Raw genomic sequence first — 26,845 nt, 5'->3', positions numbered from 1 at the left:
GAGTTACAGAGTGATATTACATGCATTATAAATTCTCATAGTTTGTATGGCTTTCTTATTGGTCGAATCTGTTATTGTACTTATATAAACTTTGAGATCAGCAGCGAATAATTTGTAAAAAGGTTTAGTATTTGTAACATCCAACTTTCCTGACTACACTCAAGTTTAGCTAAAGATGGCGGCCCTGGTTTAAGGGTTTAGAACATGTTCCTTTATGTCGACGGTTCCTTTACGATATTTATGTAGAAGTCGTGAATCTGTGAAACATTTAACTGTAAACGTTTTATTTTATTAATAAAAACATTAAACTCCACATATTAGTTTACTAACAGCGCTACGGAACAACAGCTGAATGCAAAAAAAAAAAAAAATCTGCGTTGTCCCTACTGGGATTCCGTAGTAGTGTTCACTCGAATTTCTTCCGGAAAAAACATACGCCCGCCCGGTAGGACGTAATATGAAGACACACCGCAGAAACTAAAAAGTGTACTACGTTATTATTTATTATTTTAGACATTATATCGGCTAAGGAGCGTTCTCCTTCTCCATGCTGCTGTGTCGAGTTTCGGCCGTGACCCACACGCTTGCGGGATGGGCACGGAGGTCACACCGGGGAGGTGGCCTCCTCCTCAGCCGCGCCGTGTCCATCAGCTCCGGCCGCTGTCATGGTGTCAGCCCCGGAGAAAACAGCGCTCAGCCCGCAGAGGGAGGCTCCGCTCAGGCTCTGTACCGAGACACGGTGCTCCTGCCCCGGACTGAGTTCCCCATGAAACTAACCGGACAGAAGCTTCTGGACCAAGAACTTCAAATTCAGCAGGTTAGTCTCACCATAACGTCCGTAAAACTCTCGCATTAGTTCAGAATCCAATCGGGAACTAGGAATAGTTAACATTAAAATAAACTGAATAAATATTATCTTGGATCTTGGTTTCATCATGTCAGCATGAATACATTTAAAGAGTATATAAGCCTCACTGCAGCTCACAAGAGCTTCCACATCTAAAACGGTCAGAAGTGAGTTCAGGCCACATGTCCTTTCCTTTCTGAACTCTTGCAGGAATGTGGGTTTGCAGAGTTGTACTCCTGGCAGAGAGACAGGAAGGCCAAGAAGGGGTTTTGCCTTCACGATGGACCCCCGTATGCCAACGGAGACCCTCACGTTGGCCATGCACTCAATAAGGTCAACCAGTCTCATTTGATCCCCACTTGTGTGTGATTGTGTTGCAGTCTCTTTAAGTCAGAATTCCTGTTTTTTTTTCCAGATCTTGAAAGATATCCGGAATCGTTTTGAGATGCTGAGAGGACGACAGGTCCATTACATCCCAGGCTGGGACTGCCACGGCCTGCCCATAGAGATGAAAGCTCTGGGCGATCTGGGCACCAGTGGCCTCGGCCCGCTGCAGATTAGACGAAAAGGTGAGGATGGACAGGCGATCACCTGATCGTCACCTGGATTTGCAGCAATAGTGCCCTCAAAGGGTGGCTAGAAAATGGCTGGCCCCCAGGAAAAGCCGTTGTTAATAAATCACATTAATGTTCCCTCAAATAATAAATTAGTCTTATTTATTCAAGACGTAAATGTAGCACAATAAAAATGGTAAAAATAATGAGTAAAGAAATAACCAGAATAAAAGAATACATGTTTCTGCTGCTCACCATTAAAAAAATCATTATTTCCATAGTTTTCTGTAAATGCAGCAACAGATGTATAAAAAAATAATTAAATAAGTGTGGAAATAATTTAAATAACTGAAATGTTTGTGTTTGTAAAATTTGACTTCAGCGTTTTGGAAGCGTACAGTTTTTTTTTTAATAATAACGAATAAACGAGCGATGCGGTGCAGGCTAAACTCTCCCAGAGTTACCACAAGGGCCAGTTTGGCGTGCCACCCCCAAAAGTTTCTATGGCCCCGCCCGGCGCCCCCTACCAAAATTCTCTGGAGGCGCCCCTGATGTGCAGCTGCTGTAACGGTGTGTGTTACTCTCTCCCAGCGCGAGAGTTTGCAGAAGGGGCGATCGCTCGGCAGAAGGCTGCCTTCCAGCGCTGGGGGGTGATGGCTGACTGGGAACACTGCTACTACACGTACGACGGGGCGTACGAGGCGGCTCAGTTGAAAGTCTTCCTGGAGATGCACAGCAAGGTGGGAACACGCGCTCCCCAAGTGGACGGTGCTTGTTTTCTGACTGTCAGCTCAAACGGGCTGTGCCTCTCCTCAGGGTCTCGTATATCAGGACTACAAACCCGTCTTCTGGTCTCCATCGTCCAGGTATGTCATCTGCAACCTGTTGAAACGCCTCTACCTGTAAACCCTCACGGTGTTTCTGCGACGGCACAGGACAGCCCTGGCCGAGGCGGAGCTGGAGTACAACCCCGAACACACGAGCAGAGCCGTTTACGCCACGTTTCCTCTCGTCACGCTCCCGCCAAAGCTCGCTTCAGAAGAAGGTGATTCGGTCACGCTCACATCGCCGGCGTTACAAAAACACTGCGAGGAATGTCCTGACTGTCAAGGAAATGATTTGCAGGATTGGAGAACGTCTCGGTGCTGGTCTGGACCACCCAGCCATGGACCATTCCTGCCAACCAGGCTGTGTGCTACATGCCAAACGCTCAGTGAGTAAAACCCACAACCTGCCATCAGAATCCGATCATTTAAAGTTACAAACGTCATGCATCAGACTTCTGTTTTGGGGTTTAAACTCATATTTAGAGCCTCCACACCAAAAAGCTTTAACTTACGTGTTAGCATCTTGCAGGAAAGTGTGATGGTTTTGCTTTTTAATACAAGAAGCTCGTTTCTGTTTTGCAGATACTCGGTAGTGAAGCGGGCGGATAATTCTCAGCTGCTGCTGGTGGCGACTGAACGGACGGCTAGCCTGGCAGCGCTGCTGCACACAGAGCTGCAAAGCATCTGCACCCTCTCAGGTAAGGAACGAACGCCACTCTGTCGGCAAAAGCGACCGAGTTTCATAAACGATGCTGAAGATTCAAACACATTCAGAACCTCTTGTGCACAAATCACCGGTTGGTTATTACCCCGTGTTCATATTTATACCAAATGTTGTTTCCGGTGATGCTAATTGTCACGTTCAGCCTTTAAATGGTCCCTCAGTGACAAATAAAGTTAATTCAAATGGATTCTTTTACCTTTTTTTGTAACAAGGCTCCCAGCTTCAAGGCGGATTATGCAAACATCCCACAATCCCAGACAAGCAAGTCCCGCTGCTCCCAGCCAATCATGTGACGATGGCGAAAGGAACAGGGTTGGTCCACACGGCGCCAGCTCACGGCATGGACGATTACAGTGTGGCTTCACACTTTAAACTGCCAGTGGTACGTTTGGTGATTTTTGGTTTTAAAACATCCAGAAATAAACAAAAAAGGAGATGAGGTCCTGCCCCAAGTGGAGGAGTTTAAGTATCCCGGGGTCTTGTTCACGAGTGAGGGAAAGCTGGAGCGTGGAATCGATAGGCGGATTGGTGCTGCGTCTGCAGTGATGCGGGCGTTGTACCGGTCTGTCGTGGTGAAGAGAGAGCCGAGTCAGAAGGTGAAGCTCGATCTACGTTCCTACCCTCACCTATGGTCATGAGCTTTGGGTAGTGATTGAAAGAACGAGATCACGGATACAAGCGGCCGAAATGAGTTCCCTCCACAGAGTGGCTGGGCTCTCCCTTAGAGATAGGGTGAGAAGCTCGGTCATCCGGGAGGGGCTCGGAGTAGACCCGCTGCTCCTCCTCATCGAGAGGAGCCAGTTGAGGAAGCTCGGGCATCTGGTCAGGATGCCTCCAGGACGCCTACCTGGTGAGGTTTTCTGGGCACGTTCAACCGGGAGGAGACCTAAAGGAAGACCCAGGACACGGTGGAGGGACTATGTCTCTCACCTGGCCAGGGAACGCCTTGGGATTTCCCCGGAGGAGCTGGCCCAAGTGGCTGGGGAGAGGGAAGTCTGGGCCTATCGCCTTAGGCTGCTGCCCCCGCGACCCGACTCCGGATAAGCGGATGAAAATGGATGGATGGAGTTTTGTTTAATTGTCTGAATGGATCTGTCCTTTCTAGTGTTACGTTTAAAGATCAACATAGACGTGTCTCCTGGTTGCATATCTAATTTAAAGATTGTATTTCGGTGCCTTTCCTGTGGTGGAAGGACTGTATGGTGGATGAAGATGGGAAGTTCACAGATCTGGCTGGACCTGAGCTCCAGAACCTGCCTGTGATGACCGAGGGAACTGATAAAGGTAGACATTCAGCCTTCTGGACCAGCGTTTGTGTGCTTCTGTTGAAGTCATCCTGCTTTTCTGCTGCTTTAGTGATTTCGCTGCTGAAGGAGAGCAGCTCTCTGCTGCTGGAGGAGCAGTGCGTCCACAGTTATCCATACGACTGGCGCACCAAGCAGCCTGTGGTCATCAGGCCCAGTAAACAGTGGTTCATCAACACGGCGTCGCTCAAAGACAAAGCCAAGGTAGATCTGTCGTAGTCTGAAGTGCATAAGAGCGCTCGACTCCAGGAAGTGATGTGGTTTAGGTTCGTTTGTGTTTCTGCAGGAAGCGCTGCAGAAGGTGACGATTCTGCCAGAGTCGGCCAGAAGCAGCCTGCTGGCCATGCTGGACAGTCGGACCTACTGGTGCATCTCCAGGCAGCGGAGCTGGGGGGTCCCCATCCCGGTGTTCTACCACGGAGAGAGCCGAGAACCTCTGATCAACAAGTGGGCAGACACCACACACACACACACACACACACACCGACTTCTGCACCGATTTTAAAACACATTCCTGATATTTAGAAAGATTTGTTCAGTTTGGCGTCTCCTTATCTGCAGATACACGGTGGCCCACGTCGCAAAACTCTTCAAAGAAAAGGGCAGCGACTGTTGGTGGGAGCTTCCCATCGAAGCTTTGCTGCCTCCAGAAGTTCTCAAGAAGGTAGTTTTCTAACGTCGTGTTTGTCGTAATCAGAGTTGGAACAGAGCAGGAGGTGAACCGACGACTGGAGAAGAGGCTGGGAGAAGTGTCACGTTTGTTTCTGACTTGATTTACAAACCGGGAATTAAAATGTCTCCGTGGCTGCTCCCAGCAGCTTTTCAGGCGTCTCTGATCATGTTTTCGTTCCGTCAGAGTAAAGCGGGACCGGCGAGCGACTACGTTCGAGGAGAAGACGTTTTGGACATCTGGTTCGACAGCGGAGCATCGTGGGCAGCCGTGCTGGAAGGTCCGACTCACGTTTATTTGGTGTTGTAACGTAAAGCTGGCTCGTGCAGCTCGTCCGTTTTACTGCTGCTCGGAGGGATCTGATGGTTCTCCGTAACAAGGACTTGCAGTCCAGGATTAGAGCTTTCGTTAGACTAGCGGTTCTGATTGGAAGATGTTTGGTTTTCCGACTGATCCATCTTTTAATACAAATGCTTTTTCTGTTGTTTTGGACGCGAGATGATTTGTTTTCACCTCCAGAAGATCAGGAGGACATCTGAGGAGCCGGAGTCTCATCTGAGCTGGTTCAGACGTTCACCTGCAGGGGGCGACACCGCAGCCTTTCCGCTGCTTCTGTCTAGTTTGATACCAAAGATGGAGCAGGAGGATAAAAGCTCCTCTTTTATTTGTCAGCGTGACCTTTGGCCTCTCAAAGGAAGCACCTTGGCTGTCTCTGCAGATCTTTGCCATCACTTTCAGAGCAGCTGTTTCTCATCTTCATCCTGGTATCTCGCTCAGACCCCCTCACCACCTCCTCTCCTGCCTCCCTGCAGAGTCGGACCCCAGAGCAGACGCGTATGTGGAGGGAAAGGACCAGCTGGGAGGCTGGTTTCAGTCCTCGCTGCTCACCAGCGTGGCGGTCAGGAACAAGGCGCCTTACAAGTCAGATTCCTGCCTTTGTTCTTTATTCAAATCTGCAGAAAAGCAGATATTGACATCAAGGAAGTGAAGCGCTGAAGTAAAAGTTCTGTGATGTGTCGCAGGTCTCTGGTGGTTCACGGCTTTGCCGTCAGCGAAAAGGGAGAGAAGATGTCCAAGTCTCTGGGAAACGTAGTCGATCCTGATGAAGTCATCAACGGGACAAAGGTGGGCCACGGAGAGGGACTGGCACTTTGGTTTTAATCAGAATTATTCAATCCAGACCTTTTCTGAACAGTTTTTTGGGTTTGGACTAAAATACAGTTTAAATAAACGTTTTCTGAATCTGCGGGTCTTCAGCGGTCTCGCTGCTGCTGCTGGACTCTAATGTTTAATGTTTTTCTAAAATCAGCGACGTCCTTAAATAGAGAACCTGAAATAGTCTCCCGTGTTTGCGAAAGAGCTCCGAAACTCTAATAAATCAAGTCTAAAGCGTTGAAACCAGGATGATGACATCACGCACAAACCCCCACCTTCCTCGTGTCTCCGTCAGGATGGCGGTCTTCCGGCTTACGGAGCAGACGTGCTCCGTTGGTGGGTCGCAGAGTCAAACGTCTTCTCCGAAGTCCAGATTGGACCCAGCGCCCTGAACTCTGCGCGGGACAGCATCAGTAAGGTACGGGTGCAGAACGGAGGCGTGCTTTTGCCACCGCTCCTCTTCATCACCTCTTGTTCGTCTTCCAGGTGAGGAACACGCTCAGGTTCCTGCTCGGGAACCTGCACGGGTTCGACCCGCGACTTCAGACCGTAGACCCGACGCAGATGCGCTACGTCGACCAGTACATGCTGCACCTGCTGCGCGAGTTCGGCATGAAGGTGTGTTTTCGCAGCGGACTCCTGTTTCACGCAGGATTCCAGGCGTTTAGGAACGGTTTTGTGTGTTTAGGTCACAGACGCCTACAGCGAGTTTGACGCCGGCAGGGTGGTCCGTATCCTCCAAGCCTTCATCACCAGAGACCTCTCCAGCTTTTACTTCAGTGTCATCAAAGACAGGTGAAGGCTCGCCACGATGAAGGCACAACAGATCACCTCCGTTTTTATCTCACTGACCGCTTCGTTAACCAGGTTGTACTGCGATGCAGAAGACTCGCTGGGCAGGAGGTCCTGTCAGACGGCTTTAGAGGAAATTCTGGACGGGGTAACCCGATCTGTGGCTCCCATCCTGCCACACCTAGCAGAGGAGGTCTACCTGCACACACCGGGACACGAGAGTACGCTCCACACTGGTTTGTGACGACAGTCTGAGTGTTTCATCTGCTGCTCGCTGACTAGAGACTTCATGTTGGCAGCAGGAGAAACGTTATTCAGAAGCGGATGGATCAAAAGCAGCTCCGTGTGGCGGCGACCAGGTTTAGAGGAGGCCGTGGAAGGAGCTTGTGCCATCAGGGACTCCTTCCTGTCCTCCATTCCCGGGAAAAACCCCAACCAGTACGAGCTCACCATCGCCATCGAGCCCGGTCTTCTGTTTGAGCTCATGGAGGTGAGAATCAGACTCGTCGTGCACAGAAGCTACAAACAAACTTACATCTTCCTGACGTTGGCTTTTAGTCTCTCCAGGAAGAGTCCACCTCCACCACCTCCCAGCTGGTGGAGCTAATGATGGCGGCGCGGGTCAACCTGGCCAGCGACCTGCCTCGAGACCTGCACCCAGACGCCCTGCTGAACCATGGGACCTTCCTCATCAACCTGGAAGGTAAGAACCTCTCAGTCGCCCGAATCCTTGTGGAGACTGCGGTAGAAAGGCCTCTCTTCAGATGTTACACCCAGAGTTTGTGTTTGCTAGGTGGGGTCATCCGAGAGGACAGCCCCTACAGCATCGCCGTGACGCCCACCTCTGCTGCTCGCTGCCCACGGTGTCGCCGCTACACGGCAGAGTCTGCAGACTGCCTCTGTCCGCGCTGCAGCGGCGTCGTCTCACAGGCTCACTGACACGCCCGTCACCGTGGCAACCAAGGCACGCCATGCTGGATGCAACGCAGATATTAAATAAATACTCTGAAACTGTGACATGCAACTTCAAAAATCTGCCTGTTAGCACAGCATGTCGGCGTTTTTACTGTAAATATTTGTTTGTTTGGAGCGTAGAAGCGATGCATGATGGGACTTTCTTCTCTGTAAGCGTTCTCGATGAGTGTCACCATGTGACCACGGTGGTTGCTGCTCCTGAGAAAACGAACGTAACATGGCGTTTGTATAATAGCCAGTTGTTTATGAGGAAAGCGAGATGAATCTGTAATAAAAGTATTTCTCCGAGTCCGAGCGGAGGATTCTTACGGGGACGCTCCACGCAGCCATGTGGGCCTCTGCTGTTTCTATAAACACCCCAAACATGAAGAAAATCCTCCACCGCGTCCGTCAGTGTTTGGTTTAAGAAGGCCTAAAACAGGCCGCTTCTAAAAGTCCCCTAGTGTGACATCACAGCGAGGGAAAGCAGCAACATAGGGACAATAGCTCATTCTGTCATGTATTAAACTGCCGAGACGTGCGATGCACACGCTTCGTATTGATCTAGTCTGACTAGAAAAATTATAATACATCTCTTGTTGCCTCCACTCTTCCATCTCCCAGCACATTCTCTGCTTATGAAGTGAATGAAGCCACTGACTCACTCTGCTCCACACTCGGCTCTTGTCTTAACAACTTGTGCTCTTTAGCCACTAGACCTGCTAGATCCTCTCAGTCGCACCCTTGGCTAATTGATACCCTCCGGTCTCTACGCACCAACCTTAGAGCAGCAGAACATAAATGGCGCAAAACAAAAGATCCTGGTGATCTATTGAAATTTCAGGAATTACTGTCCTCATTCTCTGCCAGCATCACTGATGCAAAGAAAGCTTTCTACACTAACAAAATACTCAGCTCTACTGACTCTCAGAAACTATTTTCAACATTCAAAACTCTGCTCACCCCTCCGTCTCCACCTCCTACCAACAATCTATCAGCTGACACCTTTGCCTCATTCTTCACTGACAAAGCGACAGCTATAAGCAAACCGTTTACTCAGCTGGCCACTCCTGAACATTCACTAACACAATCTCCATCAAGCCCAACCATCTCAGACCCTGCTGCTTCATTTTCCTCTTCATCCCCTCTCACTGAGAACTGTGTGTCCAAGCTTCTCACGTGCAGCCGCCCTACTACATGCCCACTGGACCCCATTCCACCTAAGCTGCTCCAAGCTATTGCTCCTACAGTAGCCGCAGCAGTCACACGTGTGATCAATGCATCACTGACATCCGGTACATTTCCCACCTCTCTCAAGCATGCTCAGGTTAAACCGCTGCTAAAAAACCATCTCTTCCTCCAAATCATGTGGAGAACTACCGACCTCTCTCTCCTCCCTTTTCTGTCCAAAATCATTGAAAGGGTGGCTTTCAAGCAGATCACAGAATACCTCTCACAAAACTGTCTGCTTGACCCTTACCAATCTGGGTTCAAGAAGGGCCACTCCACTGAAACTGCTCTGTTAGCAGTGACGGAATCCTTAAAAGAAGCTAGAGCGACTGGCAAATCCTCGGTGCTTATCCTGCTCGACTTATCGGCAGCATTTGACGCTGTCAACCATGGCTTCCTTTTGTCCACACTCTCTAGCATGGGCATCACAGAGAAAGCACACTCCTGGTTTGAATCGTACCTCACAGGACGATCATTCAGTGTATCTTGGCTTGGACAATCCTCTACCGTGCACCATCTTGCCACAGGAGTCCCCCAGGGCTCTGTACTAGGACCTCTTCTCTTCGCCATATACACCACCTCACTGGGTGAGATCATTCGATCACATGGCTTCTCCTACCACTGCTATGCAGACGACACCCAGCTCTATCTGTCATTTCCGCCGGACGACCACACTGTCTCTGCACGAATATCAAACTGTCTCTCTGACATATCAAAATGGATGAAATCCCACCGTCTCCAACTCAACCTCTCTAAAACTGAACTACTTGTCATCCCAGCAAAACCATCCATACAGAAAACATCTCAATCCAGAATGACTTCCTATCTCTGGCTCCTTCAAAGGCAGTTCGAAATCTGGGTGTTGTGATTGTTGAACACCTGACCTTTAAAGATCATGTTGCCTCTGTTGCTCGTTCATGCCGCTTTGCGCTGTATAACATACGAAAGATCCGACCATACCTAACACAACATGCCACCCAGCTCCTGGTGCAATCTACTGTCATCTCCCGCCTCCATTACTGCAACGCCCTTCTAACTGGTCTTCCAGGCTGTACTGTGAAACCTCTTCAAATGGTCCAGAACGCAGCGGCGCATCTGGTCTTCAATCAGCCAAAAAGAGCACACGTCACCCCTCTGTTCATTGAGCTCCACTGGCTACCGCTAGCAGCACGCATCAAATTCAAATTGCTAACACTAGCATACAAAGTCTGAGACGGTACGGCTCCCATCTACCTGAATCCTCTTGCAAAGGCTTACGTCTCGGCCCGGCCGCTCCGGTCATCACAGGATGGTCGGCTAGCAGTGCCTACACCACGCTCAGGACAATCCAGACTCTTCTCATGCATCGTTCCACAAATGTGGAATGACCTACCAAGCACTACCAGAACAGGAGCTTCCTTTTCAATTTTCAAGAAACTCCTGAAGACCCTGCTCTTCAGAGAGCATCTTCTAAACTAGCACCCCCCCTGCACCCGTCCCCCCTCTCTACCGTCCACTCCTTGTTCCCTCCTCTCCATGATTGATGTCAAGTTGTTGTTGTTGTTGTTGTTAGCCTCAAGGGCAACATGCCGGTTATCACGTGTAAGTCGCTTTGGACAAAAGTGTCTGCTAAATACATAAACATAAACATCCCGTTACAAATATCCCCAAAGTTTCTGAGAAGCCTCTTTAATCTGCGTAAGAGCTTTGTCCGAGCATCTGGACGTGGAGTTACAGAAGACCCAGCAGCACATATTTAAATAATAACAACTTCCGTATTTCTTTATGATACATGTCTAGTCTGAGCGAGAGAAACAGATTCAGCGTGTGGCATGAGAGCAAAACGAGAGAAAAGCAGACCCGCTCCGAGTCCCAACACAATAATTCAGCCATGATGTGCCCGGAAAACAGGAAGAATTAAAAAAGGTTAAAAGTTGCCGCGTTAAACGCCGTTCTCTAAATGATCCGAAGGTCAAAACCTCCATGAAATGGAGGAGAGGCTTTTTAGTGCAAAGTCAATAATAGCCTTTGCCTGCTTCCGTCTCCAGGTCAAAGGTCAGTCCTAAGTGGTGAGGACGTCCACCGCTTCCTGTAGGTGCAAAGCCAGGGTGTACTGGGCGTGATTCTCCGGCAGCATCTCGATCAGACGGCTCACCAGGCGGCTGGTCTGCGGCAGAGAGACTAGCGGGCACCTGAGGTCGCTGGGGTCCTGCAGAGCACAGCGATGGATTTACCCTAACCCTGCTCAGATCCAAGGATAAAACATGGGTGGAGTGTTGTGGTTCTTACCATAGCCTTCAGCCATGTGCAGAGGGTGGGGGGCAGGCGGGCCAGCAGCTCCATGGCAGCCTGGGTCTGGTCCTGGTTGTGGAGCAGAGAGTAGCTGAGCCGCTGTCCAGTCAGAACCAAGAGCTGGGAGCCAAGAACATCCTTATCTTCTACCTCTAGCATCACCTGGGAGGAGGGCGAACACACGAGAGGAGAAGCCTTCGCGTTTACGGAACTGTGCAAAAGTCCAGAGTGACACTTCATAAAACAGAGCTGCAATAATTAGCCGAACAGGAAGTGATTCCAGAGCTGGGCTAGCTAGTGCACCGGACAGAACTGGTTCCGTTTGTGTGTGACGGACCCGTTGTCTGTGACCGCAGCTGTCTCAGGTTGTTGCCTTGGGGGGGGGGGGTGCAGCTGGTTGCAAAGCTGATGAGGTTCTGGTCGGGTTCTGGAAATTTTGCCCAGTTTCTCCGCGGGGTTACACCAGAATCTTGGTGGTGCTGAGCTGCCGTGATTTCAAAGTTAAGAACGAACCAAGAAAGCTAAAATCTGCCTCAGTTTCCACCCTAACAGCACCACGTGCTGCATCAGCTGGTCGTGCGTTAGGACTCACGGCAAAAAAGTTCAAACAACAGCTGAAAAAGGTCAAACTGACAACACCGCTTCACGGGTTCCCCGAGTGAAACCGAGTCTGCAGCGATGACCCGTACCTCTTCCGCCCGCAGGTCCAGGCCTTGGTTGTAGAGCTCGCAGACGAGGTGTCGGCGCAGGATGTCCGGGTTGACCTGCAGCAGGGAGCCCAGCTCCAGACACAAGGAGGGCCACCAGTCAGCTTTGGGCCCAGCAGAAGGCAGAGGCGGAGCGGAGGCGGAGCTGGAAACGCCATCTATCGCCTGCACCCACGCAGTCAGCACCCGGAAGAGAAACTGAAGCGCAGCAGAGAAATACACATTAGGAAGCATTTAGAGAACCAGTTTCTCTCGAGTTCCTCCCACCTCTTGACGCTGTGATACTAAACCGGGGTCCATGTCTCCACTGGGCATCAGCTGGATGGTGGTCAGATCTCTGAAGAAGGCGTTCTTACCCTAAAACATAGACAAACTCAAGCTAGAATGCACAAGACAACTGGGTGTATATCAGGTGTCAGTTTGCTCACCTTGCTGTCAAACAGACTGAGAGGTTTGACTTTGACACCGAAGCTCATGGCAGCATGTAGCAGGGACGCTAACAGGCAGTGGTGCTGGACCAGAGGGAAGTGAACGCCTCTCTGGTCCAGGGCGAGCTCAGCGATGGAGGCGGGGCCCTCAGCTCCACTCCACACTTCCTCCACAGACGGCTCCGGAGCTGGAACGTCCTCCGTGGAGGAGTCCGCCTGCAGGTTAAAGCCCGCTTTAGCGATCAAAGGGACGCCACTTAGCAGCGATTCATCCTGTAGTTCTACCAAAGCCGAGCAGCATGCGCTGGCCATACTCCATGCTTTCTGTTCTGCAGTCTCTACAGTCACTTACATAGAAAGGCATAAAAGACAAAGAGCTCTGGCTCTTAACCAGTAACGCAGTCACCTCCATGAGGATCTGCAGCAGCTGCATGCAGCAGCTCAGGAAAGCCGTCATGGCTTTGTCTCCCATCCCGACATCCTGTTCACAAACACACGACGTCTGAGTCCGCGCATCAGATTCATCCGTAAACAGCATCTAAAGAAAATCTCACCCGTCGACATAAGCGATCTTTGGGAGCTTTCCCCACCTTTCAAAATAAAATGCACGCGTTACGTTTAGTAGAGACAACAAAGCCCGTCAGCAATGACGACCTGAGAGTGGGTTTACCTTCTCCACGAGGTAGGCTGCTGCTGAAAAACGCTTGACTACGAACGTGCTCCACATCATCGTGGAAATACCTGCAGATGATGCCGTGACACCATAGTGACTCCACAGCCTTAAATCCTAAACGCGGCGTCTGCCGCTGCCTCCTCATCATTGGTCAGATCAAACAGAAGGCGTTACTGACCTAGCTGGATGTGGGGACTGGAGATGAGCTTTAGATGTTCTACAGCGCAGGATAAACGCTGGGCCTCCTAGAAGGAAAGCAATCAGAGTTTTAAACACAGATTTAAAAATTTCTTCGTATAAAATAAAATAAATTGGGAGAAAACAACTATAAGAGAATTAAAGCTTTATGTACTCCTAACTAGGGATGGGTACCTTTGACATTTGAATCGATACCAGTAGTCAATGGTACCAATTTTAGATACTTTTGAGTGTTTAATATTTTAATTCTCTTTTATAATTAAATATATATTTTTCTCAATATATAACCATATCTGATAAATATCACGATAAATAACACACAACTGTTTGTATTTTAACATCGTCCTTGTAGTTTTATAAGCTGATAATTAAACTGAAGCAAACATCTTTACTGTGAACTAAATTTACTGTGTATCTTCATTCCTTTTGCCGTCCTTTTTCTTTTGATTTTTCCTACTGGGAAGTTAGAATTTCCGAGGTGAAAGCGAACGCACCATTAGCTGATAACAATGGTGGCAATGGAAGCTAAAATATCAAGCTAACGTTATCTTTAACAGTTTATTTAGCTGCTGGAGCAGATTAAAGCGATGATGCCTCACACTTAGATCGTTGTCGCTGGTTTCATCTTCACCCAATCACCCGTCGCATTTAGTAAAGTGAAGCCAAACTTTAGAGCGCGTTCATGTTCTTCTAGTTGGAAAATCGGAGTTCCGAGGAGAACGCCAACGCACCATTAGTGAAACGGAAGCTAACATATCAAGCTAACGTTATCTTAAACATTTTATTTACCCACCGGAGCAGATTAAGATGAAGATGTCTCACTTAGATCGTTGTCGCTGGTTTCATCATCACCCAGTTACCCATCACATTTAGTGAAGTGGACCCAAGCTTAGCGTGCGTTCTTTCTACCATGCTGCTCTGTTTACAACTCGCTCGCAGCGACCGACATAACGCTCTTGCGCATGCGCAGCTGTCTAGGCAAGTTCTCGTTATGAAGGACGGGTACCGAAACGAGGCACCGTTTCAAATGACGTGAATCGGTGCTCAGTCGGTCCTATGGAATTCGGTCGGTACCTTAAAAAGTACCGAATTTGTTACCCATCCGGTTCCAAAGTATAACTCTGAGGAACTCCACATTCCGGTTTTATAAAGTAAAAATAAAAGATGTGCCATCCCACCAAAATCCCAAATCCTGCCCAGAATGAAGAGACCAGCTGAGTCAAAGTCCAACAAAACCTAAACGATGAACTCCACACAGCCTGCAGCCATTACTATCGCATCGGCCCATACGAGAAAATCACGCCGTTTTCTAGCACTTTCGCTTCATCGCTCCTGTTCGTGTTGATGTGTTTGTTGTATTTGTGGACCTCTGGGTCTTTGTTCCACTGCACTACATATTCCCAGCAGCAGTGAGCAAAGAGCAAGTCAGGAGCGAGGGAGTGTGGGAACCGCTGACAGACCGCCACCAACAGTTCTGGGAAACAAAAGAGGACAGAAACAGATTTTTTATTTAACACATTCATGTGTGAAGGTGGCCCAAACGGGTTTCGTCTCCCACCCGCTGTTCTGTCTTCGCTCTCATCGGTCTCCTCAGCTCCTTCCTGCTCACACGTTTCCTTCTTCTGGAGGATTTCCTTCAGCCGCTCTGGCGACATGTTTTGCCTGAACACCCACTTGGAAACATGGTCTGCGATGCCGCCTTTACAGAGAAATTCAAAAACAGCCCAAACATCAGATTGATGTCCACATAATCAGAGTGTGATGTAGGGTTTGGTGTATAAAAACACATTTTATGGTTCGTCACCTGTTCCTCCCTCCAGTAGGGTTTTAATGGAGCACTGAGCTGCTGCGCCTCCTGCTGCTCCCTGAGGAGGAGGTACCAGCAGTAGAGTCTGCAGCACCAGCACATCCTCCAGCTGGCGAACGCACACCGCCCACTGCTCCAGCTCCAACGACACCGCCTCCCACTCCGACTGCAACTGCCACAAAACAACGTTTACTCGTCCGTCCGTGGTGGAATTACGCACATTCCCTCTTTACCTTGCTATCGGCTCTGCTTGCGATGGCGGCTTTGGCAGCACGATGAGCAACCGAAGCAGCCAGCAGCGCGGCAGCAGCGTTGTGAGACTGGATGCACGCGGACCGGACCTGCTGCCACCAGGGGGACACGGACTGCGGGTCCCAGGACTCGTCAACTGCCCCTGAAACAAACAAAAGCTGAATTATTGCTCGGTGCTACTGGCCGTATGAGCAGCGCTTTGCTGAAAGCGGCATAGAAGCTGAGAAAACGAAAACATTTATTTCCTTTCGTGGAGATTTAATCGGCTTTTTTTCTATCAGACGAGCCAATCAAGCTTCTTTCATCTCCTCTTTCCACCTTGTATCTGTTTAACTTAAAGGTAGGGTAGTTGATCCACAAAAAGGCTGGTAAAGCAAGCTACTATTCAAGGGTCCATCCCTCTTTATTCAGGCTCCGCCCCTAAACCACGCCCCCAGATTACAGGGGAATGCCAGATCCAATGGATTTGGTCAGATTACCATAAAAGAAAACATCATCTTACCTTTAGACTTGTTGCTGCACCCTTTCTGCCTTGATTCCTACATAACGCACCTACGTAAAACCCAAGAGCCTCGGGCTGACGGACTCAAAAACATTCCGGTGCCAGTCAGGACCTCTCTGGACTCCAACCCCCTTAAAAGTTTAATAGAAAGAGGCCACTGGGACCTAGACCGAAGATCCAGGGGCAGGACTGGAATTATTACGCTGAAAACGCCCTTCGTCACTTCTGCTCAGGCTACGTAACCATAAAACAACATAGCATGTTAGCTACTGTGACTTCACTTCCTGTTCAGCTGCTCTAAGTACGCGTGATTCGTGCACATAGAGGGGTATGTGCAGAGGGGTGGGGGGTCCTTTGCAGAAAAGCTCCAGAAAAACATCTCCTAGCCCACCTTTAGTCACAATCCTGACATGTTCTCATCACATTTATGCTAGAAAGTAGTAGAAAAGGAAGTCAAACCTTTCATTTCGCTAAGAGCAACAAGCAGTGAGTGCAGGTTTCCAACGGTTTCTGCAGGTTTCTGCAGCACCTCCTTCTCCCTCTGCAGCCACACGCTCAGCAGCAAAGACTAAAGTCAAAGCATCAAACAGGAATCAGTTCCTAAACACAGGGAAGCATTTTTGTTTCAACTGGGATTAAGTCCTGACCAGTAGCTGCTGTGGACTGAGGCCCGCCTGCTCCAGTGTGTCACACACTTTATGGATGGAGCTCTGACCACATAAACAACCCCAGAACACGAAAGTTCCTGCAAAACAAACGACATCATAAGACAGCAAAGTCCGTGTTCACATTAAATAAGGATATAAATATGCAAATGTTAGCTTACCTAGCTGGTTCCATTCTGCATCGGACCTGCGGACCACCTTAACCTCGCCTCCCTCTGTACACTCCAGCAGGGACAGGAAAGTGTGGGCAGGTAAAGGTGTGTCGGGAGAGTCCTGAGCAAAGGAAACGCTGGGTTTGGCGTTAAAGTTAGCGTAGCGCCGCAAGGCTGGTTCAGCGCGCGACAACTCCTCCCCCATGCCTTCAAGGGAGTCCCGCTGTGGGAGAAGGGAACGTTACCCGGAGAGCTGGAACTTGGGTTTATGTTTCGTCACCGTTTCATCCACACGCACATTTCCAGAGCAGGCCTCGGTGTTTTCAGCCAGCTGCAGCTGCTGGATGTCTGTGAAGAGCTGAAGAAGTTTCAGCTGTGAGGAGCAGAGCTGCAGCAGCGACGCCTCCACTTCATCAGCAGCTGTGGGACAAAAACACAAAGAAGGGGACTTGACAGTCTGTCCGGTTTTCCCTGATAGCAGAACGTTGGCTTTACCCTGCTGCTTTAAGGTGTCGTGTAAGGCCCTCGTGATGTTGGTGAGACAAGAGACAGGCGTGCCCTCGTTTGACAGCAGAGACTCCAAAGCCTGGGGGAGACGCAGACTGGAGTTAGAGACGCGACGTACGCCTTAACCCAGTTTTAATGTTCTGTTATACCTGTTTCTTAATAACCGGGTGTTTAATTTCCAACAGGACGCTTTTTGCTTCACTCTCCAAAGTTTCTGTAACAGAGAAGACAAAATGAAAAGTGGAATCTTGCACCGTGATTCCTTTAAGCTTTCACGGATCTGTTACCGGGATCCTCGTCGCCGCTCTTCACTAGAGCCGTCAGCCTCTTTAAGAGGTGCATGTCCTTGGCCCGCTCGTTTTTTTTGTCACTGAAACGGAGAAAAGCGGATTTTCATCAACATTTCAGCTCTACTTCTGTTTTGTCCTCAAACGCAGCAGAGAGCTTTCAAACTGGTTTCAGCCATTCCCGAGGCAGAAACTTCACCGCCTACCCGCGGGACCGCTTCTTCTGATCAGGAAGTGGACCCAACCCCGGTTTCACACTGAACGCCTCAGCGGAACGTCACCGTTTCACATAGAGTCCATTATAGTCTATGGACCGTTCCAAACCAGCAGCGATGCGGCGATATCCAGGATCATTCGCTCACAACATCGTTCCAGAAGTGCAGCAGTGTTTTTTCCACGGCTTTGATCCCGGCAGTGGAGAGGATCATCATATCTGGCATCAAACAGCGACATAAAACAACATTTCCTCCTTTTTGGTTTAACGGCGGATTGAATAAACAAACCGCGGCCTGAAGTGTCGAGGGATCGTGCGATCTCGTGAGCACAGCGAGGAAGCCGCTCCGCTGCTTCCAGTGTGAAACCGGGCTAACAGTTTTGTGGCGTGGGTAGGAACACTACTAGGAGATCGCCGCCTGCTTTACGGTAATAGCTGTTTACGGTGCAGGTAGCTAGTATAAAGAGCATCAGGCAGCTTTGTTCGTTTGCCAACCAGCGATAAAAAGCACAAGAAGAAGAAATAGAAGAAGTCTGAGTTTTTTGTTGGTATCACAGCGAAGCCTGGGAGTAAAAGTAGGAGGGTAACGTCTTTGGAAACGAAGTAACGAGCTAAAACCAGAAAGAACATTGAGTTAGCTAAAGGAGGCTACAAAATCATGGACCGATGGTGACCTGGCTTTGTTGCTGCTGGACGTGTAAGTGATAATGTGTACCTTTTACTTCGTGGCTTATTTTGGAATCAGTTGACTCGTGTTAGCGTTAGCTCGCTAGCTACAGCAGGGCTGCTGCTGCAGCTGTAACTCAGCTTTCAACCAGTAGGCGGGAGAAGTGGGCGGACGTATTTAGCGTTGCTTTAAAGCAAAATCACTGGAAATATATCAAAATCTTGTCCCAAAGTCAGAGTCTTGAATTATTTCCAACTCTGGCCCGTACCAACCTGAGAGCCAGGTGGAAGGGAATGTTGATGCTCCTCAGAGCTCCTGTGGTGGGATCCAGCAGACACACCTGCTGCGTGTGGAGCTGCCAGCCCTGACTGGTCACACTGTTCACCCCCATCAGACGGTAGCCGGCAAACAGCAACCTGCAGAAACCACCAAAAGAATCTGATCTCTGACTCTGGTCAAACAGACATGAAGCACTGGCTCCTTCATGCTCACGCTGCATACCTGCACTGCTTGCCCACGGTGAAAGCGCCGACCCGAGGGCCCCGCTGCATGGCCCACACTTCCAGGATTCCTCTGCGAGGAGCGTAGATGATGAGGAACAAAGCGTGACGTCTGGGAAGGGAGGCAGACGGGGAGAACTCCCGATCACCACGCTCCTCCTGAACCTGCAGCCAGCCCAGCTGGGCGTCTCTGTAACCTGTAATTAAAGAAAATCCTTAAAGGTCTCATTCCTGTGATACATGTACCGCCGTCTCCAGAGTTAGCGAACGCCTCGTGAGTCATTGTCTGAGGAAAAAAAAGCTCTGGCGCTTCTGTTTCAAGGGCTAGAAGTTAGCTAGAGGAGTGGGGGTAGCATTAGCATCACCACCACCCAGCAGAACTCCTCCAGGCTTGAGCTGCAGAGCAGAGTCAGTGGTAGAGTCGTGTTGCTGTTAGCCAATCAGAGGAGAGATGTCCAAATGTCAGGAAGTAATGGCGCTTTCGCATCTGGCCCATTCCCGGCCGGTCCTTGTAGCGTTGGTCCCACCGCAAGTGGCCGGGTTTTGTTCACACAGCCTTCTCGGGAACATGGAGAGCTTTGAGCGCGTGGGCGGGGCTAGACACACGGAGAAGACCGCGGCGTCCTCCTCTAGTTAGTACACAGAGGTGGCGTTGTCTGATACGAAGGACGCCGTTTCCTCCTCACGTCCAGCACGCACGTGCAACTCAGAGTTCTCCATTTGATTTTAGGGGTCGAACTCGTTCCTTCGTACCTTTCCACATGCGGATGGCGATGCCCCTGGCCAGGTCCAACAGCGTCACTCGACCAAAGTCATCCGTCACTCCAGCGAGCGTGTTGCAAGGAGACAGACATATGGACTCTCCGTGGCGCCGGGAGTCCGGAAGACCAAATCTGCAAGAAGGAGAACTTCCTGTTAGCGACGTCGCCGGGACTCACCTGTGGAGGAGCGGAGTCAGCCTGAGACGTACCTGATCCCTAAGGGGGTTGCGGGCTCCACTTTGGGTTTCTGTTTCTGAGCAGCTTCCTCTTCGTTCTTATTTCTGTTTTTGCTCCAACCCAACCAGCCACTAAGACAAAAACAGTGAGTGCGACGAGTGAAAGGTAACGGTTACCTGCTACAGAACAGGTTTCGTACCTGGCAGCACTGAAGAGGGCAGAGGTGAGTTTACTGGCCACAGCCAGAGCCACGTGGGACAGGAGAGGCTGGGAGCTGCCCTAGAAACACACCAAACGGCTGAACGTGCTGGCGTTGCCGCGGGTTTGTGCCGAAACTCCAGCGTTTAGGAGCAGAAACACACTGACCTCCACAGCGTAGTAGAAGCCCGTGAACGGTCCGGCTCCCACCGTGACAAACTGGCTCATGGCGGGAGGGCTGCCTTTCACCGTGGCGCTGAAGCCTCCCAGGGTGGAGGCGTTTTTCATTTGGTCAAAAACACACAGCGTTGTAACGCCTACACACAGAAAACACGCCGTTAGCCCAAACCGTTGGGCGTTTGACCAACCCAACAGAAGCGGTAGACATGCGGCTTCGACTACTTCCTGATTATCTCTCCTGCTGTTTCGTTACACATCAACCATTTCAATGATCTTTAATGAAAAAGTGGGCCTATTTTCAGCTTGTTTGTAAAGAAATGTTTTAATACAACGTTTTTGTTTTGTTTCTTCTCCAACACAAATTTTAGAAACACAGCTTAAAGAGCAAGTCACCCCCTACCAGAGTATTACTCCGCTCCCACTTCCTGTTTGAAAAATGCAACAAATGCTGTTGCCTAGCAGACCGAGAGGGCGGAGCCACTAACAAATACACACACACAGGCTCACAACGTCATTGTGACATCATATGGTACCAGCTAACATTCTAGGGTACCTCTTAGCCAATAGCGATGGCAGATTTAAATTCAAATGCAGTGCAGAGTTTTTACCTGACAACGGCTCAACACTGACAGTTTTAGGCAGAAAAACAAAATTTTAACTAAAATGCACTAAAGTGCAAAACTATTGATGACACGTGTCTGCAGCACAATTAGACACGCATTTATATAGTTTATCAGAAAAATAAGTTGATTTGGGGGTGACTTGCTCTTTAACATAAAACCTGCCCAGTCAGTGGAGATTCCTGCGGAGAATGGCTTACCCACACTGCTGTGGTCCACAATGGCGTCCATCTCCTGCAGCCCCCACTTCTTGTAGGCCAAAGGGGGAGGAGGAACCACATCACTACCAGCTGCTGCAGCTGTGAGGAAAGAGAGCGCAACAAAATCTTCACTACAACACTTTAAGGTGTTTACTTTTCTTTACGTGGCACGAAAACGGCCGCTTTAGCTTGTGAAATTCAATAGAACTATTAGAAATGATTCAGGTGACTCGTAACTTTTTGAGGTCGCCACAATATCTGTGATCGCCTCCGTTGAGCCGTCCAGCACAGCTGAGAGAGGCAGACCCCTCCAAGAAAAGAGAAAAGACTCCCGGGATCAAACAAAACAAGGTCGGGATCCCGCTCACGATTCAAAGCTAGGATCTCCCAGAACCAACAAAGGATCTGGCTCAATAAACGAAGGAGCTCAGCAAACACCGTCGGGAGGAACCTTTGTGTCCCTATGTCTCCCTCTGGTGGCTCAGTAGCTAATTTACTAAAACGAGTAACTTCTCTCTTCTGTAAAATGTAAAAGAATCAGTTTTAATGTTTTAGAAACCGTCACACACTCGCGGATACAAGCGGCCCAAATGAGTTTCCTCCGTAGGGTGGCCGGGCTCAGCCTTAGGCCCTGTCCACACGTAGCCGGGGATTTGCCAAAACGTAGATATTTTCCTACGTTTTGGCCTGTCATCCACACGAAAATGGAGTTTTTTCACACGAAAACTGAGTTTTTTAAAAACTCCGGCCAAAGTGAAGATCTGCGTTTTCTCCGTTTTGAGTGTCTGCGTGTGGACGGACAAAACCGGAGTTTTAAGGTCCGCAACGTCACTTTCCGCGACAAAAAAATGCTGACATCACGTGTGCGACCTGTGTTTACACTAGCCGACAGCATGGATCCATCAATTGTCCAAGCGCTTTCTGCTTGTTTGTTTTTGCAAGCAGAATTACTGCTCCTTGCGGAAGACCACAGACGAAGGACGAGGTTACGAACGGGGGAAGTACTGCCGCCTACAGGTCTGGCATGTCCTTAACAACGTATTTATCCGGGTACGTGTGGACAGAGTCTGTTTTTAAAACGCGGTGGTGTGGATGCAAGTTTTTGGAGGGGCGGATATTCGTTTTTAAAAAACCCGGCTACGTGTGGACTAGGCCTTAGAGATAGGGTGAGGAGCTCGGACATTCGGGAGGGACTCGGAGTAGAACCGCTGCTCCTCCGGATCGAAAGGAGTCAGTTGAGGTGGTTTGGGCATCTGGTCAGGATGCCTCCTGGACGCCTCCCTGGGGAGGTGTTTCGGGCATGTCCTGCCGGCAGAAGGCCCCCGGGTCGACCCAGGACACGTTGGAGAGGTTACATCTCCAATCTGGTCCGGGAACGCCTTGGGGTCCTGCCGGAGGAGCTGGTGGACAAGGCCGGGGAGAGGACGGTCTGGAGCTCCCTAGTTGGGATGCTGCCCCCGCGACCCGGACCCGGATAAGTGGAGGAAGACGATGACAACGATGACGTCACACTTAAATCATATGTCTAACCCCTACAACACACACACACACACACACACGTTTTTAACTAGCAATATCATTTCTAATGTAGGGAATCCAACTGGGTCACCAGCGCCACGGCTTTCCAGAGGGCTTCGAATGAAGACAGCTGCCTGCACTCGAGCCTCTTTGGAGGATCCAACGCTGCTCATTGAACACCAAGATCACAACCTCCACGAGTACTTTTGTCTCACTCCGGGCTCATGATGCAAAGTTCTAGAGACGGACTTTCTACAGCTTACAGAATTATCTGAAACTTGAGCGGAAAGAAGCTCAAACACAGAGTCCTGCTGACTGAACTCTAAACGCCGTGTGTGTGTGTGTGTGTGTGTGTGTGTGTGTGTGTGTGTGTGTGTGTGTGTGTGTGTGTGTGTGTGTGTGTGTGTGTGTGTGTGTGTGTGTGTGTGGTAGTAATGGTACTAGTACAGCACGTCTTTGTCTCACTTGGACCTGAGTGTCTTGAAGCAAACGCTACAGCTGGCAGAAGACAAACGCAGTAGGGCATTTCCAGCTGGAACCCATCTGCGGTTATTGCTCGTGCTAACTGGCAGCAGTACCTCTGGCCACCTGGTTCCTGCAGGCGCGCAACGACTGGAAGAGGCTGAAGCCGTCGATGGTGACCAGAGCAGCGGGGTACAGGATGCTGAGCTCCTCGTGCTGCAGAAGAAGATAAACACATCTTAACATTTTAAGAACTTTGCTGATTCAAACAGTGAATTGCACGTTACCTGCTCGGTTACTCCAGGGTGGCGAGGAATCTCATAAGTACGGCATTTGAGTCTCAGTACAGGGTCCAGGTGCAGCAACTGGGCCAGGAGCAGAACCCCGTTCTGGTGTGACACAATCCATGTCACTGTTGTTGTTAATGGGACACGAAGCTAGGGATACTAGTTAAAGGTGGTTAACAAGAATAAGAACTGTACCTCTGTGTAGAAGCGGACATAGCCAGACGTGAAGCCCACAACCACACAGGTCCAATCAGGCCGCCCAGTGGAGCTCCTACACACACCAAACCAAAGCGGTTCTAAACATTTAGTACTGCTACACACACCTTTAGTAAGCAGAGCATTTCCTGACCTCTTCTGGCTGGCCAGAGGGATGGCAATAACGCTGTTCACACACTCCCTGGAGAGAAAAAGCAGTCAGGATGAAATGTTGCACCAAGATGTACTAAAAGGAAAAGAGTTTTACTGAAACTTTTGGTCATTTTTGTAGTGATGAATGTCTTTTTTACATTAGAATTGGAGTTTCTTCTGCATTTTGGCTTTTAAAACCCAAAATAAAATAAAAAATGCATCAAGAAAGCATCCCGTTTTTACGACGGCTCTGCTGTCTGTTCACACGTTCGCATCGTTTTCTCACCCCTCTTCGGCGCTGAGGGTTCCGGTCCAGGACACGGCCAGCGTCATCGCCTCTCGGCCACTTCCGTCCGTGCACCATTTGGCTGAAACGACCCAAAATACATTCAGATTCAAAGACGACCACACGGAAAAGGTGGAAATGCGTGAGCTGGTGTGAAAATCCGACCTGAGAGAAAGACGGCCTTCTGCTCTCGAGCCACAACCAGCAGGTCGGCGCAGGGCGACAGGGACACGACGCAGTCCTGCAGCCAGGGTTCACTCTGACCCGAGGTCTCCTCCTCCACCTGCACAGGAGACACGTCATAGCTTTTGGAACAACATGGAAATTACTCCTGGAGATGTGAATATTTAAAATAGTCTGATGCTAAATTTTGTTGAGAGTAAAAGCAAAAAAAAAAAAAAAAGCACGACTGAAACCGTTTTGGCGCTAGCTGATCCTTCCTCTTTCTTCTCGTCCCATGCTGCTTCCCAGTCGGAGGTGTCCCAGGACAGCTCGTTTTCTGCCAGAAACAAAAGCTCAAACTAAATGTAACAAACAGGAAAAAGTGGTGTGTGGGAGTCCTCGTGTTCACATGGAGCGGCCACCAGAGAGGGTACAGCGCAGGGCTGGACCATAAACAAAACGGATACTGATCAATGTCAACAATTATTGATGACTATAAAAAATTAGAAAACATATTTAAGTGCAGCCTTGGCAATTTCACGTTATTACAAAAAAAAGCTGCTTGTGTTTTCAGACTTGGTTTAATACTCAACGACTTTAGTTTATGGTTAAAAATCTAACTACTGCCATGCTGGTGAACTACTCAAACCTTCTGCTGGGACAATGTCCTCCACCTCTCCTGGTCTTGCTGCCTGTTTAGGTTTGAGAGGGGAGGGCTTGGTGGCGGAGCATGATCTGTGTTTTGATTGGTTGGGAGATAGCAACGACTCTAGTATTAAGCTATTATGAAAAAAGAAAGCAAACGTCGTCGTCTTCCTCCGCTTACCCGGGTCCGGGTCGCGGGGGCAGCATCCCAACTAGGGAGCTCCAGACCGTCCTCTCCCCGGCCACCTCCACCAGCTCCTCCGGCAGGACCCCAAGGCGTTCCCGGACCAGATTGGAGATGTAACCTCTCCAACGTGTCCTGGGTGGACCCGGGGGCCTCCTGCCGGCAGGACATGCCCGAAACACCTCCCCAGGGAGGCGTCCAGGAGACATCCTGACCAGATGCCCGAACCACCTCGACTGACTCCTTTCCATCCAGAGGAGCAGCGGTTCTACTCCGAGTCCCTCCCGAATGTCCGAGCTCCTCACCCTATCTCTAAGGCTGAGCCCGGCCACCCTACGGAGGAAACTCATTTCGGCCGCTTGTATCCGCGATCTCGTTCTTTCGGTCATTACCCAAAGCTCATGACCATAGGTGAGGATTGGGACGTAGACCGACCGGTAAATCGAGAGCCTGGCTTTCTGGCTCAGCTCCCTCTTCACCACGACAGATCGGCTCAGCGTCCGCATCACTGCAGACGCCGAACCGATCCGCCTGTCGATCTCCCGATCCCTCCTACCCTCACTCGTGAACAAGACCCCGAGATACTTAAACTCCTCTGCTTGAGGTAGGACCTCTCCCCCGACCCGGAGTTGGCAAGCCACCCTTTTCCGGTCGAGAACCATGGTCTCAGAATTGGAGGTGCTGATCCTCATCTTGAATTTTCTATTGACCCATTTTTTCCTATTGCACCACATGTCTATAGGTGAGTGAGGATTTTTAGGATGTGCTGGGCGTTTCCCCTCTGTGATCTGACGCTTCATCACAAAACATTAACTCTGGGTGAAATATCAATAGATTTCCACAAGATATATAAGAAGATAAAGGTTTAAAATAGTAATAATGGATGCTGTAAGTGCTTGCTTTTGGTTAGTTCATGTGTTCATAATAAGAGATGGGTGGTGGTGGCAAACAAGAAACACCCTCTCTTCCCTTCATGGATCTTCTAGTGTTGCATACAGGAAAAAGCTCCAACAATGAATTTCTAGCCATCATTAATAAAGAAACAACACCCTGAACCTCTGAACCCTCCCATAGCAGACATCTCAATCCTTCTCACCACAAACTGCATCAGGGTCTGAAATGAGACCTGATCAGAAAACAACCCTTTTTGTTTATTTTTATTCTATTTACATCAAATCGTGTTTTGTTTGCTGTATTTACTGTCAGCTTCTACTCCCAGAGGTGGCTAACTCCACTGCTTGGATCCTGCTCCTTCATCATCTAGCACCAGTAAGTACCTGTTTGATTCTGCTCCGCAGCCGGTCCTGCTGTTTGGGTCTGAAACAAGAAGTCCCGAACCGTCCTGAGTTCTTGGATCCTACAAAACTCAAACAAGCTGCAGGACATCCCTCTGCCCAGTCAGGAGCCAAGAAGTGGAAACAGCCAGTTAGCTTTCTTTGCTAACAGTACAGAACCCACGCAGCTTCGGTTCGTTTTCTCGTCCTTTGCGACTTTTTGTCAACTTCCTCACAAAAACCCAAACTTCCTACTGATCTTCTGCAACGAACTACACAAACATCAATGCATATCCTCTAGGCTTTCTCTGTCTAACCTATAGTTTCCACCCCAATGTGTTGACACATTAGCATAATAACACTTTTGTGCTTCCGGGTTAGAGCTGCGTGCAAAACGTCAAAATAAAAGCAGTTCCTGTGTACAAAGAAGACGGATTTATTTAGTAATAAACACTCAAATAACAAACAAATACATAAAATAAAATATAATATAAATGATAAATTTAATTGACACGTTTTCATGCTTTCATAAAAATGCAATGACCTAACTTTTTTGCTAGAGGGCGCCAAAGCAACATTTTTTGTAACGTTTAGAGCTTTTTTTTTTGTCATTAAAGACTTGGGTTGCATTTGTATGACATGCTAAACATTCAGCT

General features: G+C 49.4%; 2 protein-coding genes across 4 annotated transcripts; one reads left to right on the top strand and one right to left on the bottom strand.

Annotated features, from left to right (window-relative positions):
• Nucleotides 1-424: 424 nt before the first annotated feature.
• Nucleotides 425-8,156, top strand: iars2 (isoleucyl-tRNA synthetase 2, mitochondrial). Of its 3 annotated transcripts, XM_054741941.2 has the most exons (24): nt 425-817; nt 1,058-1,180; nt 1,263-1,416; nt 1,993-2,141; nt 2,218-2,267; nt 2,337-2,446; nt 2,527-2,614; nt 2,811-2,926; nt 3,165-3,334; nt 4,146-4,236; nt 4,309-4,460; nt 4,543-4,703; nt 4,818-4,920; nt 5,113-5,217; nt 5,446-5,497; nt 5,670-5,847; nt 5,949-6,051; nt 6,377-6,499; nt 6,568-6,699; nt 6,770-6,876; nt 6,949-7,094; nt 7,173-7,363; nt 7,432-7,576; nt 7,667-7,890. In XM_054741941.2, the coding sequence occupies exons 1-24, from the start codon at nt 548-550 to the stop codon at nt 7,810-7,812; spliced, it is 3,165 nt and encodes a 1,054-aa protein (XP_054597916.2). In that variant the 5' UTR covers nt 425-547; the 3' UTR covers nt 7,813-7,890. The 3 variants fall into 3 exon arrangements, with proteins under 3 accessions (XP_054597916.2, XP_015797269.3, XP_015797267.3); XM_015941783.3 differs by lacking the exon at nt 5,446-5,497 and having other exon boundaries at nt 5,113-5,206; nt 5,739-5,847; nt 7,176-7,363; nt 7,667-8,156; XM_015941781.3 differs by lacking the exon at nt 5,446-5,497 and having other exon boundaries at nt 5,113-5,206; nt 5,739-5,847.
• A 2,635-nt stretch (nt 8,157-10,791) lies between these two features.
• rab3gap2 (RAB3 GTPase activating protein subunit 2 (non-catalytic)) lies at nt 10,792-26,525 on the bottom strand. The gene is made up of 35 exons (XM_015941780.3): nt 26,193-26,525; nt 24,341-24,423; nt 24,090-24,207; nt 23,925-24,006; nt 23,640-23,687; nt 23,486-23,561; nt 23,291-23,392; nt 23,120-23,219; nt 21,024-21,122; nt 20,192-20,340; nt 20,025-20,104; nt 19,858-19,956; nt 19,641-19,780; nt 18,889-19,084; nt 18,660-18,803; nt 17,507-17,589; nt 17,369-17,433; nt 17,208-17,298; nt 17,011-17,132; nt 16,722-16,935; nt 16,543-16,640; nt 16,355-16,463; nt 15,375-15,535; nt 15,139-15,313; nt 14,893-15,033; nt 14,702-14,808; nt 13,315-13,381; nt 13,134-13,204; nt 13,018-13,053; nt 12,870-12,944; nt 12,464-12,679; nt 12,303-12,392; nt 12,018-12,233; nt 11,326-11,490; nt 10,792-11,245 (listed from the first exon to the last, which is right to left on the bottom strand). The coding sequence occupies exons 1-35, from the start codon at nt 26,299-26,301 to the stop codon at nt 11,099-11,101; spliced, it is 4,074 nt and encodes a 1,357-aa protein (XP_015797266.1). The 5' UTR covers nt 26,302-26,525; the 3' UTR covers nt 10,792-11,098.
• Nucleotides 26,526-26,845: the final 320 nt, after the last annotated feature.

Source organism: Nothobranchius furzeri, chromosome 18 (genome assembly GCF_043380555.1).
Source record: "Nothobranchius furzeri strain GRZ-AD chromosome 18, NfurGRZ-RIMD1, whole genome shotgun sequence".
NCBI classification, from domain to species: domain Eukaryota; kingdom Metazoa; phylum Chordata; class Actinopteri; order Cyprinodontiformes; family Nothobranchiidae; genus Nothobranchius; species Nothobranchius furzeri.
Note: the sequence above shows the minus strand (reverse complement) of the source record. Positions and strands in the feature narration are given on the sequence as shown.